The following is a 14,280-nucleotide window of genomic DNA, read 5'->3' on the forward strand; positions in this document are numbered from 1 at the left end:
CTTATAGTTAATAAATTAAATTTATATAGATTAGTTCATTTGCAGCAGTTAATTTTCTAATGTAAATGTCTTAATTTCTTAAAAGACACAAAGGCATTAGTGTAATCAATTTATCAAGTCTCTCCTTATTATGAAATTTAATAAAAGACAAATGAAAATTGGATTTGTGCAACATGGGAGAAGCATCCACTGACTTAATTTTATTAAAGAGCATTATTAAAGTTATAAACTGATCTGTATTTTATACCTACAGATACAAACACACACAGATACTCTTAATATTTGGACATCTTCGTTTGGAAGGCCTATTTTTCAGACCACTGTGTGGCGAATAGAGCAACACAGTTCTGAGACTATAAAAGAGAATAACTGATATTGCAATAGCTGGAGGATATTTTGAAAGAGAGTTATCAAAATTATTTGAAGAACAGCAATATAATTGGAGTACATATATCACCTCTTAATATGAGTCATTTGGAGTTACAGTATCTATTATGGTTGCTCCAAAAATATGAATCTCATTAGTTTATAATTAGATCTTGGGATATAACCTAGTTTGACAGAATTTCTTATATAGTTCATTTGTGTTTTTATACTCAACGATAAGATGTTTAAATACCTGAATATAAGATTCAACAAAGATAAATAAAAAGAAACTTCTGGTAGTTACAGAACCAGGTGTTAGGTGAAACTGCCCTAGTAACTCAGATGCTACAAATATGTTGCTCTGGGCTAATGCATCCCATCTGAACATTTGGAGATAAAAATAATGAACAAATGGATGCTCCATAGTCAATATGGGGATACATCCCCATGAGGAGTAATGCAGATGTGATTTTTTTTTTTTTTGCATCCCCTCTATAACTCAACACACACACAAAAGCTGTTACTAGGCACTTGCTTTTTGCATGGCAATTTAGAGGTTCAAATAAAGAGAAATTAGGTGTATTTGAAAAAAGACTAAAGAAACAGTGAAATATAAAAATATTGTAAATAGAATTGTATGGGGAGAGAGTGGAGGGACCAGTTGTCTGTTTTAATGGTGCAGTCATAATAATTCTAAATATAAGGCAAACAAAATATGCTCTATTGTAAAGAGAAAAGCCCAGATCATTTTGTAGAATTAGAACACAAGTAACACACTCTCTAATATCTCATTAATTTTCTCAGAGTTATAATGTCTCTATTTTTATACTATCTGTTAGTCCAGACAGAAATCTATTATTTCTCTAAAATATATTCTGGACAATGAGAATTTATCATGATTGTTGAATTATAATTGATCAGTTTTGTGTACTTCGGGGTAATAACTTAGATTTATTATATAAATCTCTACCTTGTAAATATTTAATAAATAGTATCATTCAGTCATAGTGTCCACTAGGCCCCTGTATATTTAGATAAGCCATATACATATTTTTTAAATAATAATTTTAACTTATAATTCATATTTTAACATCTAGTGATCAGGAACCTGTGATGCTCTGGCAGCAATAAACACCTCCATTTACTTTATTATTTCTTCTACTGTTGAATTTTGAAGAGTAGCAGATCTCCTACTAGAAATATCCGAATTATTTAATTTAAAGAAACTAAAGTTGTATTTTAAAAAGTCACTGTCCAATTATACTGTGAATCAGAAGGAAGAATGTGAAACTGATAAAGATATCATATGGGGACATATAAAAGTTTAATCCAGGTACAATTACTGTGTCAAACAAATGACTGGGTTTCTTAAATAGAATGAAGAAATAACAGGAAAGAAAGATAAAGAAGGATCACAAAGGATAAATTAAGCAAGTCTGAACCTGGAAAATATCATTCTAGATAAACTCTGTTGGCAGGAGATGAAAGCAAAAACAGAGAATATTAATAATCTATTAAATATATTATGCATATTATTTTTAAATAGACATATTTTGATAAAATAGACATATGAATAGAATAATAAATATTTAATTTAGAAAATTATTGAAAAAATTAGGGGCAAGTAGTAGCAACAAAGGACTAAACAATCACAATCCACTTTCCACAATTATTCATAGTCTTTATGAAATTAGGCCTTTACTAACCTCATAATACCGCATCAAAAGTTTTAATAGAACTACACAATTATATTTATATTATATATTTTGATAAAATTAAAGGAATAACATTTGTATCCCAGTGGCAGTTCAATGTAAAAGGAATGTCTGCTTTATTAAATGCAAATCTTCTTAATGTAATATTCATGTGAAATTATTTGACATTACTTAAGAATACATTTGTTCTATTCTAATTGTCTATGCTAAAATCACACAAAAAAACCTGGTCATATCTGAAAAAAAATAGTTTTAAAGCATAATTTAAAGTCTATGATGTTCAGATCACTCTCAAGTTAAATATTTGTGCAGGGGAAGTATTTAGTTGCATTTACAAAATAATTTCTTAATAAGCATAGAAAGTATTAAATTAATTTAAAACAAGAAAATTATACCAAGAAATATTTATATTTTAAGTATTATTTACATTGTTACAATTAATCTTCATCATGCAAAAATAATTATTTTGCAAAGTCACCAAAATTGCTTGGCAGGCATCATAACAAGGAATGGGGTATAAAAATATTAGAGGAATGAGACTGGGCTAGAAAGCATGGGCTCACAAGGACTGGTACTCACAGAAAGAAAAGATTCAATTGAGGCTGAGAAACAGTCTTTGAGCAACTCTGTCAACACTAAAGCCTCAAGTTAGGGTAAAAAATTCAGAAACCAGGCAGTGGAAACTCATAACAACACATAAGTCTGCTACTGAGTCATATGATTCGGTTGCTCCTAAAAATATGCTACATAATACTGACTAGAGCAGGAGAAAATTATAGAGTTCTTATCCAAATCAGGTTACAAACTATCTAACAATATTATGAAAATGAAACATTAATTGAAAATTTACCTTATTCTGTGATTCCATTTCAAAACAGTGATAATGAGCATCATGCAATACGGTATTTTTGAAGTATACCAAAGATATTTGTAAGATGTCTATTTCACTTTATTCTATTGAATTTTGACTTTTTGAACTACTTTTACAGATAAAAATCCCTACCCAGTTTTAGAAGAAGGTAGAAATCAAGAAGTTTCTCACCAACTGAAATGTTGTCTCTGAATTGAAAAGACCCTATCTTGTACCCAAGTTCCAAATAACAGGGCTACATTTCACATTTCCTGTAAAGTCAAGTCCCATTTGTGTCCATTATTTTCAGTAACCATTTACTGCTCATATCTCTCAGGCCTAACTCCCTCAAACTGCCTAAGACAGACTCTGGTGCAAAGGTCTCATCTTTCTCTTCCAACTAGCCTCTGATCCCTCCATCTTAAGACTTCATCCCTTTTTCCTGATTTTGCTGTCTGCTAGCCTGGGCCTTTTATTACTTGCTAACCAGATTGGCTGTGGTGCTGACTTTCTTCTTATAAACGTACCGTTGGCATTCCTCACAGATTTTAGTTCAGATCTCAGCCTTTACTTGATAAATGCTGATCAGACAAATGAGGAGCAATATCATGAAGCCAAATTTCAGTATCATTAAGTTATAACTACAGAAATTAGTTTCTTAAAAAAAGTGAGTATTTGAAGCAACAACATAATTTTTATCCTTAAGCTTATATGAATATCATGTTCAATATCAAATATTTGATAATGCAATATTCTATCATGGTAAGTCATATTTCTGAAAGTATGTTTTACCACTTTCCTCTTTTTCCTTTCAGTCTCATTTTATTATTTTTCTGCATTTTATCATTTCAGTTTTTCTCCCCATTTTATTATTTATTGGTACTTTTCTCAATGTTTTAATATTCCAATTTTCCTTATTCTTTCATACTGATGTGTTTTGTGTTATGATTTCCACTGTGACAGTTCATTTTTAATTATTTTCTCTTTTTACTTTAAACTCATAACAATGTCATTTAGTCTGGGACAGCATAATGGATTCAAGAAATAAAGTATATTAAACTGTGCCAGGTTTCTGGTTGAAACCTGGACAAATACATCTCTATTAAAGGTCTTAAATTAAATAGGAATAATTTTTATAGCATAGAAACTTTACCTGCTGAAGTTGGCTCTTCATCATCTGATGCTATGATAAAGGAAAAGAGATGGGGGCGGGTGGAGTAGGGGGAAAGAGAGGTGGGAATGATGTGAGAGGGAGAGAGAAGGGGAGAAAGAGACAGAGAAATTGAGATTGAACATAAATATATTTCACATTTCTAAATAATAAATAAAAGTCTCTGACTTGAAATTTTGTGTCATACATTAGAAATTTGTCATTAGATAATTAGATAAACAGATACACATGTTAAATTAACATCTAAGTACACCCATATTTTTAAATAAGCATTAGAAAAGACCATTCAGTTATTTAAATTTGAATTTTCTGTCCTTTTGCAAACAAGGTTGATTTTTTTTTTAGTCTGAGTGCAAATTATATTATAAATAATATTGTTTAAAATATAAATTATATGTTACATATGAATACCCCAACCATCACCACTTTATGGAAATTTTCTATTAGCAAAGAGGAATTAAAAGGTATTATTAACTGTCAAAAATTCTGCTTCACGAGGTAGAAATTATTAAAAAAAAATAGGAATTATTAAACCTTAGAGTAACTTAGACTCACTCTGAGTGTTAGTTAAACACAGAGATTCAATCTTTCTCTTGCCCCATCACATTCACACACAAATACACTCAGCTCATATGTATCACACACTTCAAGATTCAGTAGTGGTGGTTCTGTGGTGAAACCACAGGATCCTACAATTTAAAGGTTGATCCCAAGTGATTCTGACACAAGTGTTCTACCGCACATACACAGATAAGCATGGATATTACAAAAAGAGAGATCACATAATGAAAACAACTTTCTGCTAAAGCAGTGGTTCATAACTCCACATCTATACAAGATGCCAAACTCTGGGCCCCATTTCAAACCAATTAAGCCAGGGTCTCTTTCAATGGTAGTAATTTGGAGCCTGAATTGAGATAAGACTAGGTAATATCATTATAATGTATTGATTATATTGGAGCTATAACTCAAATTGTTAATCATTTTGATTTGTTCTTTAAAAGGGAGACATTTTTGAGAACAGCACAACTCCAGGGGTAATAATTAACTGTGTGTTTGTGGGGGATGGAACTGCAAGAGAGAAGCAGCTTCACAATTTTGCCTAGAATTCACGTTTCACCTTTACACTAACAGGCATGCTCTGTGAGAAGATATTTCTGCTCTGTGCACAAGTGCAACTTAACCAGAATATTACTGTTGAATTATATTACTCTAGCCAATACTACTTCATTGGATTTATGAAGTTTTAAAATAAAAATTTACTCAGCTGAATTGCTTATAAAAGAGCTTTGTTCCCAGGTGATTCGTTCATCAAGGTACCTCTGTCTAACTAGGGAGAGTTCTCCTCTCTTTCCTGTTAGGGTTACATCTGCACAGAGAACACATAAGACAAACTTACTTTGTGCCCTGACAGTATTTTTCTCTCACACTTCTTGGCTTGTCTCCTTGGCACCAGGAAAAAAAAAATAAAGAAAATTCGAGAGTGCAAACACACTTGGCACGCATGGTGTAGAGAACAGAAATTTTTAAAAGCTTTTTGCTGCTTTATCATGTCCCAAACACATCACAACATGTTCAAAGAGGAAAACCTTCAGTAGCTTCCAGGAATCCCCTTTTAGGAAAAGACCACAGGGGCTTAAAGAAGTGTTACTTTTATGGGTCATTGTTAGTAAAAGTCTGGAGATTCAAAAGGAACAACCACCAAAAAAAAAAGTTTATAGCCGGTCACTTTGTGTGTGTGAACTGAATTTATAAAAGAAACAAGGAGATGAAGTATACTCTTATTTGGTAGATGAAGGGACAGAGGTTGCTAGTGACAGAACATTTTGTCTAAGGTCAATTTGAATTTCAGCTCATGTGATTTGAAAACCACTTTTTCCACTGTCCCTTCAGAGATCAGATCAGTTGTTCAGTCGTGTCCAACTCTTTGTGACCTCATGAATAGCAGCACACCAGGCCTCCCTGTCCATCACCAACTCCCAGAGTTCACTCAGACTCACGTCCATCGAGTCAGTGATGCCATCCAGCCATCTCATCCTCTGTCGTCCCCTTCTCCTCCTGCCCCTAATCCCTCCCACCATCAGAGTCTTTTCCAATGAGTCAACTCTTCGCATGAGGTGGCCAAAGTACTGGAGTTTCAGCTTCAGCATCATTCCTTCCAAAGGAATCCCAGGGCTGATCTTCAGATTGGACTGGCAGGATCTTCTTGCAGTCCAAGGGACTCTCAAGAGTCTTCTCCAACACCACAGTTCAAAAGCATCAATTCCTTGGCGCTCAGCCTTCTTCACAGTCCAACTCTCATATCCATACATGACCACTGGAAAAACCATAGCCTTGACTAGACGAATCTTTGTTGGCAAAGTAATGTCTCTGCTTCTGAATATGCTATCTAGGTTGGTCATAACTTTCCTTCCAAGGAGTAAGCGTCTTTTAATTTCATGGCTGCAGTCACCATCTGCAGTGATTTTGGGGCCCCCAAAAAGAAAGTCTGACACTGTTTTCACTGTTTCCCCATCTATTTCCCATGAAGTGATGGGACCAGATGCCATGATCTTTGTTTTCTGAATGTTGAGCTTTAAGCCAACTTTTTCACTCTCCACTTTCACTTTCATCAAGAAGCTTTTGAGTTCCTCTTCACTTTCTGCCATAAGGGTGGTGTCATCTGCATATCTGAGGTTATTGATATTTCTCCTGGCAATCTTGATTCCAGCTTGTGCTTCTTCCAGTCCAGCGTTTCTCATGATGTACTCTGCATATAAGTTAAATAAACAGGGTGACAATATACAGCCTTGATGAACTCCTTTTCCTATTTGGAACCAGTCTGTTGTTCCATGTCCAGTTCTAACTGTTGCTTCCTGACCTGCATACAAATTTCTCAAGAGGCAGATCAGGTGGTCTGGTATTCCCATCTCTTTCAGAATTTTCCACAGTTTATTGTGATCCACACAGTCAAAGGCTTTGGCATAGTCAATAAAGCAGAAATAGATGCTTTTCTGGAACTCTCTTGCTTTTTCCATGATCCAGCGGATGTTGGCAATTTGATTTCTGGTCCTCTGCCTTTTCTAAAACCAGCTTGAACATCAGGAAGTTCATGGTTCACATATTGCTGAAGCCTGGCTTGGAGAATTTTGAGCATTACTTTAAGTAATGCTCAAAATTCTCCACTGTGCCTTACTTTCTCACAAAGTGCTGATTCAGTATCCACCAAAATAGAAAAGTAAAAAGGAGATGGAATCAAGAAATAAGGATTGGTTATAACTATGATAACATTCCTTGGTCTTAGCCTAAGGGAAAAAAACAAAAACTGGATATAAGGGCTGCAAGAGAAATCCCTTTAAGAAATGAAGTGCTGCTTTAGAAACTTTTTCAACTCCCTTACAATCCAGGGATAGGCAGAGGCAGCTTAGAGTCTGCCTAGATGGTTAAACAAAACATCCTAAGCCTGTAATACCTAAGAAAGAAGATCAGAAGTACTAAGGTTTTACTTCTTCATTATATACAGAGAAGCAAGAAATTTTAGGAAAGAACTAGCAAGTACAGAAGAACTTACAGGAGTAATAGCAATTAGTCTTAAAACCAAACTTCTGGGGCAAGCAGTGCACTAACCTACACTTGCGACTACAATACCTGAAAGAAGGTTTGTAACCAATTAACAATATTAGAATCAGCAGGTCCACAAGTCTGCATACAATTGTATTTCCATGAAACACCTCCATAGTCATGGTTTCTCATAACATGCAGATGTAACTATATTCATATTGCTAACTATATTCATACTATTAACCAAAATGCATATTATTAAAACAACCTATATACTCACAAAGTCACATAAGGGTTAGGATTGGTATTAATTCACTGTTTCAGTTATTGCTAGCAAAGAAGGCTTTGTAGACTAACTCATTACCAAAAAAAGCACCATGAACTATAAACAGGTGGCAGCAAGAGCCCCAGGAGTACAACCAAAACTCTAAATGGACATTAGTGGTTTATTTAGTGACGTGAAATTAAGGATCACAGAAGTAATCTCATGATATCCAATGATTCCTTACTCTTTTTATTTGCTTCTTGGAATTCATGAATCAGCAAATCAAATACAAACATACATGTTTGTGTCACATGCAACTTCCTGTAATCCTGGAAATTAAAAACACATGCACCAAGAAAAATAAAAACTAAAAACTCTGTATTGTTCTTCCTGGTGACAACGTAGATGAATGTATTGAAATTATGGTAATAGTAGGAAAACAGAGAGCAAATGTATATATTTAATATAGAGAAGCTAACCCAGCATGTGGACCACAATAAACTCTGGAAAATTCTTAAAGATATGGGAATACCAGATCACCTGACCTGCATCCTAAGAATCTGTATGCAGGTCAAGGAAGCAACAGTTAGAACTGGACATAGAACAAGAGACTGGTTCCAAATAGGAAAAGGAATACGTCAAGGCTGTACATTGTCACCCTGCTTATTTAACTTATATGCAGAGTACATCATGAGAAATGCTGGGTTGGATGAAGCACAAGCTGGATCAAGATTGCTGGGAGAAATATCAATAACCTCAGATACGCAGATGACACCACACTTATGGCAGAAAGCAAAGAACTAAAGAGCCTCTTGATGACAGTGAAAGAGGAGAGTGAAAAAGTTGGCTTAAGACTCAACATTCAGAAAACTAAAATCATGGCATCTGGTCCCACCACTTCATGGCAAATAGATGGGCAAACAGTGGAAACAATGACAGACTTTATTCTTTGGGGCTCCAAAATCACTGCAGATGGTGACTGCAGCCATGAAATTAAAAGATGCTTACTCCTTGGAAGGAAAGCTATGACCAACCTAGATAGCATATTAAAAAGCAGAGAGACATTACTTTGCCAACAAAGGTTGATCTAGTCAAAGTTATGGTTTTTCCAGTAGTCATGTATGGATGTTGGACTATAAGAAAGCTGAGCAATGAAGAATTGAATCTTTGAACTGTGGTGTTGAAGACTTTTGAGAGGCCCACAGACTGCAAGGAGATCCAATCAGTCCATCCTAAAGGAGATCAGTCCTGAATTGTAAGGACTGATTCTTAAGCTGAAACTCCAATATTTGGCTACCCGATGTGAAGAACTGACTCATCTGAAAAGACCCTGATGCTGGGAAAGATTGAAGGCAGGAGGAGAAGGGGATGACAGAGGATGAGATGATTGGATGGCATCACTGACTCAATGGACATGAGTTTGAGTTAACTCCGGGAGTTGGTGATGGACAGGGAAGCCTGGTGTGCTACAGTCCATGTGGTCGCAAAGAGTCAGACACGACTGAGTGACTGAACTGAACTGAACTGAAACCAGTGTGGTCCTCTCATTGCCCATAACAGAATCGTCTGGGATTTTGTTAAAATGTCTTAGAGGTTTTGATTTGGTGTTTGGATTTGAATTGTGGCTAATAGCCCAAGTTTTTTGCATTTTTAGAAAGCTCACAATGTGCCTGTTATGAGCACTAAGTTTGAGAATTATGGCTCCACCCATAAAGTTTGCGGCAGAGCAATGGGTTCAGTTGTTGGAAGTCCTGAAGTAAATTAGCAGGCTTGCAGAAACCCCTCTTCAGTGTACACTGTGGTTGCTTCAGCAGCTTTCAATACTTTCTCTTGCAATATGTTCAGGTTTATTTGGCTTTCTCACTATCAGAGCCTTGGGGGTGATGACTCGCCCTTCAAATTTAGAAAGAAAAGTCTGTATCTCAGAACAAAGTAAATATTTTCCCTTTTCCTACCCACAGTTATTTGTCTAAGTAAGTATATGATCCATTTGGGGACAGTAATATGTGAGGACAGGTTTGTGTTTGGGCAAGAAGCAGCTCTTGGAATTTACTTCCTTCTGAGAAAGTGTCTGCTAATAACCCTCTCTCTCTCACCTCTTCAGATACAGACAAGCAAGTCTATGGCCCCAGAAGCAAGTTGACAGACATCTTGCAACCAAGATGGAAGCTGGCTTTAGAAAGAAGACAATTCTCAAGACTAAGTAGACAAACAAAAGGAAATTAGATTATAGATGATATTATTGAGCCATTGAATCATACGCTGATCTCACTCTAGACTTCTAGCTCTGAGGAAAAATACTAGCACTTTATTGTTTATATACTTTTAGCTGAGCTTTCTCTTATTTGCCAGTAATAGCACTCTACTGCAATGGTACATAGTTTTGCTGTTCCCATGTAAAATATATTTGAATGCCTAAGAAATTAATTGTCTCTGAAGGAGGCAACAAAGCTCCGTCTAGTCAAGGCTATGGTTTTTCCAGTAGTCAAGTACAGATGTGAGAGTTGGACTATAAAGAAAGCTGAGCACCAAAGAATTGATGCTTTTGAACTGTGGTGTTGAAGAAGACTGTTGAGAGTCCCTTGGACTGCAAGGAGATCCAACCAGTCCATCCTAAAGGAGATCAATCCTGAGTGTTCATTGGAAGGACTGATGTTGAAGCTGAAACTCCAATACTTTGGCCACCTGATGCAAAGAACTGACTCATTTGAAAAGACCCTGATGCTGGGAAAGATTGAAGTCAGAGAAGGGGACGACAGACAATGATATAGTTGGATGGCATCACCAACTCAATGGACATGAATTTGAGTAAATTCCGATATTTGGTGATGGACAGGGAGGCCTGGCGTGCTGCAGTCCATGGGGCTGCAGAGTCAGATACAACTGAGCAACTGAACTGAACTGAGGGAGGCAAGACTGGAAATATATACAGTTCAGGACGGTACTTCAGAAGACAGGTGGGCTTTCCACAAATTTTAATTTGTCCATGGAGCTTACCACCATATTTTGATACAATGAATCTATTTCTCTAATTTCAAAGTTGCTCACAAACTTTTCCGAGCAGTCTGGCAGTGATCATGTTCATGAACTGAGCTGGTGCTTGATCAAAGAAGAGTGCATTCTACAGTTTTTTCTTCCCTTCCTTCTTTCCCTTCTCCTTTGATCATAGGATCAACTGTCAAGTACAATAATTACCCACTGAGCCGTGTATTGCTCTGATATACATGTGCTATTAAAACACACATACTTCTTCATTGGACCAGCTCTAATTTCTGTGTGGTTTCAACAATTCTTATATCTCCTGTTTTGTTTGGTTTTTTTTTTTTTGGTTGCTGTTGTTTTGTTTTTGTCTTATCCTTGGGTGTTTTAAGTACACTTTCAAAACATAGAAATTCTACCCATTTAAAACAATCATATACACAGCATGGCTCACCATCAAATTGGAAAAGTTCATTACGAAATATATAAAATACACTTCTTAGCATATGATAATTTATTTTACAAGATGTTACTCAGTTCATATTGATTTATGGATCATTTTGTCTGCTATACTATATAATTAGTTAATTATGCACTGAACATGCTTTGCAAATATAGAATTACCTATACAATCCATTATTTCCATGAGCAAAGCAACAAGAAATATGTATTTCTGTATTTTCACAACATCTTAGAATGCTTTTACTCAACTGCAGTGATGCAAAAATAACAATGATGTTATGTATGCATGATTATTCATGTCTGCCCAGATGTTAAATGCTATAAATGTGTGTGTGTATGTGTGTGTGGGTGTGATTACTAAGGCAAAGTAGAGTAAACTACCATTTAAAATGTGTGAATTCAGTCATTTAAGTAAGTTGTGGAGCTGCCTCTGGAAGTATTCAGAGAAGTATTTAGAGGGAGGTTTTGGTTTATAAAATCTTTGTTTTATTGTTTGTTGATTTGCTTGTTTTTGGCCAATGGCCCAATGAGGAAGTGCCTCAGGACTTAAAGTTGTTATTACCAACTCCTTCTTTGTGAAAGTATGAAGAGAAGTGTTAATCTCTCCTGGCCAAAGACTTCAGACAGCATACTGTGTGCTCAATTCTGCACGCTGAGAACTGCAGAGTAATTGGGCCACAGTGAGGAGCAGTAGACACTGCATAGAAAAGGTTCAGACAATTACAAAGTCGCCTCTATTCTATCAGTCTTTTACATTAAGTTTGATTCTTGTGTTAGATTTGGAGGATGGCATTTATTTGAACACAGTTAACAATGTGCATAGTCAATAAAGCAGAAATAGATGTTTTTCTGGAACTCTCTTGCTTTTTCGATGATCCAGCGGATGTTGGCAATTTGATCTCTGGTTCTGCTGACTTTTCTAAAACCAGCTTGAACATCTGGAAGTTCACTGTCCACATATTGCTATTGCTGAAGCCTGGCTTGGAGAATTTTGAGCATTACTTTACTAGCGTGTGAGATGAGTGCAATTATGCGATAGTTTGAGCATTCTTTGGCATTGTCTTTCTTTGCGATTGGAATGAAAACTGACCTTTTCCAGTCTTGTGGCCACTGCTGAGTTTTCCAAATTTGCTGGCATATCTAGTGCAGCACTTTCACAGCATCATCCTTCAGGATTTGAAAGAGCTCAACTGGAATTCCATCACCTCCACTAGTTTTGTATGTAGTGATGCTTCCTAAGGCCCACTTGACTTCACATTCCAGGATGTCTGGCTCTAGGTTAGTGATCGTACCATCGAGATTATCTGGGTCGTGAAGATCTTTTTTGTATAGTTCTTCTGTGTATTCTTGCCACCTCTTCTTAATATCTTCTGTTTCTGTTAGGTCCATATCATTTCTGTCCTTTATCGAGCCCATCTTTGCATGAAATGTTCCCTTGGTATCTCTAATTTTCTTGAAGTGATCCCTAGTCTTTCCCATTCTGTTGTTTTCCTCTCTTTCTTTGCATTGATCACTGAGGAAGGCTTTCTTATCTTTTCTTGCTATTCTTTGGAACTCTGCATTCAAATGGGTATATCTTTCCTTTTCTCCTTTGCTTTTCGATTCTCTTCTTTTCACAGCTATTTGTAAGGCCTCCCCAGACAGCCATTTTGCTTTTTTGCATTTCTTTTCCATGGGGATGTTCTTGATCCCTGTCTCCTGTACAATGTCATGAACCTCCATTCATAGTTCATCGGGCACTCTATCTATCAGATCTAGGCCCTTAAATCTATTTCTCACTTCCACTGTATAATCATAAGGGATTTGATTTAGGTCATACCTGAATGGTCTAGAAGCAACAGTTAGAAGTGGACATGGAACAACAGACTGGTTCCAAATAGGAAAAGGAGTACGCCAAGGTTGTATATTGTCACCCTGCTTATTTAACTTATATGCAGAGTACATAATGAGAAATGCTGGACTGGAGGAAGCACAAGCTGGAATCAAGATTGCCAGGAGAAATATTAATAACCTCAGATACGCAGATGACACCACCCTTATGGCAGAAAGTGAAGAGGAACTCAAAAGCCTCTTGATGACAGTGAAAGAGGAGAGTGAAAAAGTTGGCTTAAAGCTCAACATTCAGAAAACAAAGATCATGGCATCTGGTCCCATCACTTCATGGCAAATAGATGGGGAAACAGTGGAAATAGTGTCAGACTTTATTTTTTGGGGCTCCAAAATCACTGCAGATGGTGACTGAAGCCATGAAATTAAAAGGCACTTACTCCTTGGAAGGAAAGTTATGACCAACCTAGATAGCATATTTAAAAGCAGAGACATTACTTTGCCAACAAAGGTCCGTCTAGTCAAGGCTATGGTTTTTCCAGTGGTCATGTATGGATATGAGAGTTGGACTGTGAAGAAGGCTGAGCGCTGAGGAATTGATGCTTTTGAACTGTGGTGTTGGAGAAGACTCTTGAGAGTCCCTTGGACTGCAAGGAGATCCAGCCAGTCCATTCTGAAGGAGATCAGCCCTAGGATTTCTTTGGAAGGAATGATGCTAAAGCTGAAACTCCAGTACTTTGGCCACTTCATGCGAAGAGTTGACTCATGGGAAAAGACTCTGATGCTGGGAGGGATTGGGGGCAGGAGGAGAAGGGGACGACAGAGGATGAGATGGCTGGATGGCATCACCGATTCGATAGATATGAGTTTGAGTGAACTCCGGGAGTTGGTGATGGACAGGGAGGCCTGGCGTGCTGCGATTCATGGGGTTGCAAAGAGTCAGACATGCAAATGAGTGACTGAACTGAACAATGTGCAATACATAAAATATAATTATCTACACATGTGGTTATCATGTTCACTAGTCTCTGCCATTAGACTAGGAGTTTCATGAGGGCAAGGATGTGCCTCTTTTGCTCACCCTTATAACTATAGTTTTTAGACT

The 14,280-nt window shown here is 36.6% G+C and overlaps 1 protein-coding gene across 12 annotated transcripts in view; it reads right to left on the reverse strand.

The window, feature by feature from the left end:
• EDIL3 (EGF like repeats and discoidin domains 3) overlaps window positions 1-14,280 on the reverse strand; it is an 818,524-nt gene that overhangs the window by 316,560 nt on the left and 487,684 nt on the right. For 10 of the 12 annotated variants that reach the window (XM_055563384.1, XM_055563418.1, XM_055563390.1 and 7 more), the window contains one exon: window positions 4,085-4,114. The exons of the other annotated variants lie outside the window; for them this stretch is intronic. In XM_055563384.1, the coding sequence (XP_055419359.1) occupies window positions 4,085-4,114 (30 nt within the window). The remainder of the gene's footprint in view (window positions 1-4,084; window positions 4,115-14,280) is intronic. 12 annotated transcript variants of the gene reach the window in all.

The sequence above is a fragment of the Bubalus kerabau genome, chromosome 1 (genome assembly GCF_029407905.1).
Source record: "Bubalus kerabau isolate K-KA32 ecotype Philippines breed swamp buffalo chromosome 1, PCC_UOA_SB_1v2, whole genome shotgun sequence".
Classification (NCBI taxonomy): domain Eukaryota; kingdom Metazoa; phylum Chordata; class Mammalia; order Artiodactyla; family Bovidae; genus Bubalus; species Bubalus kerabau.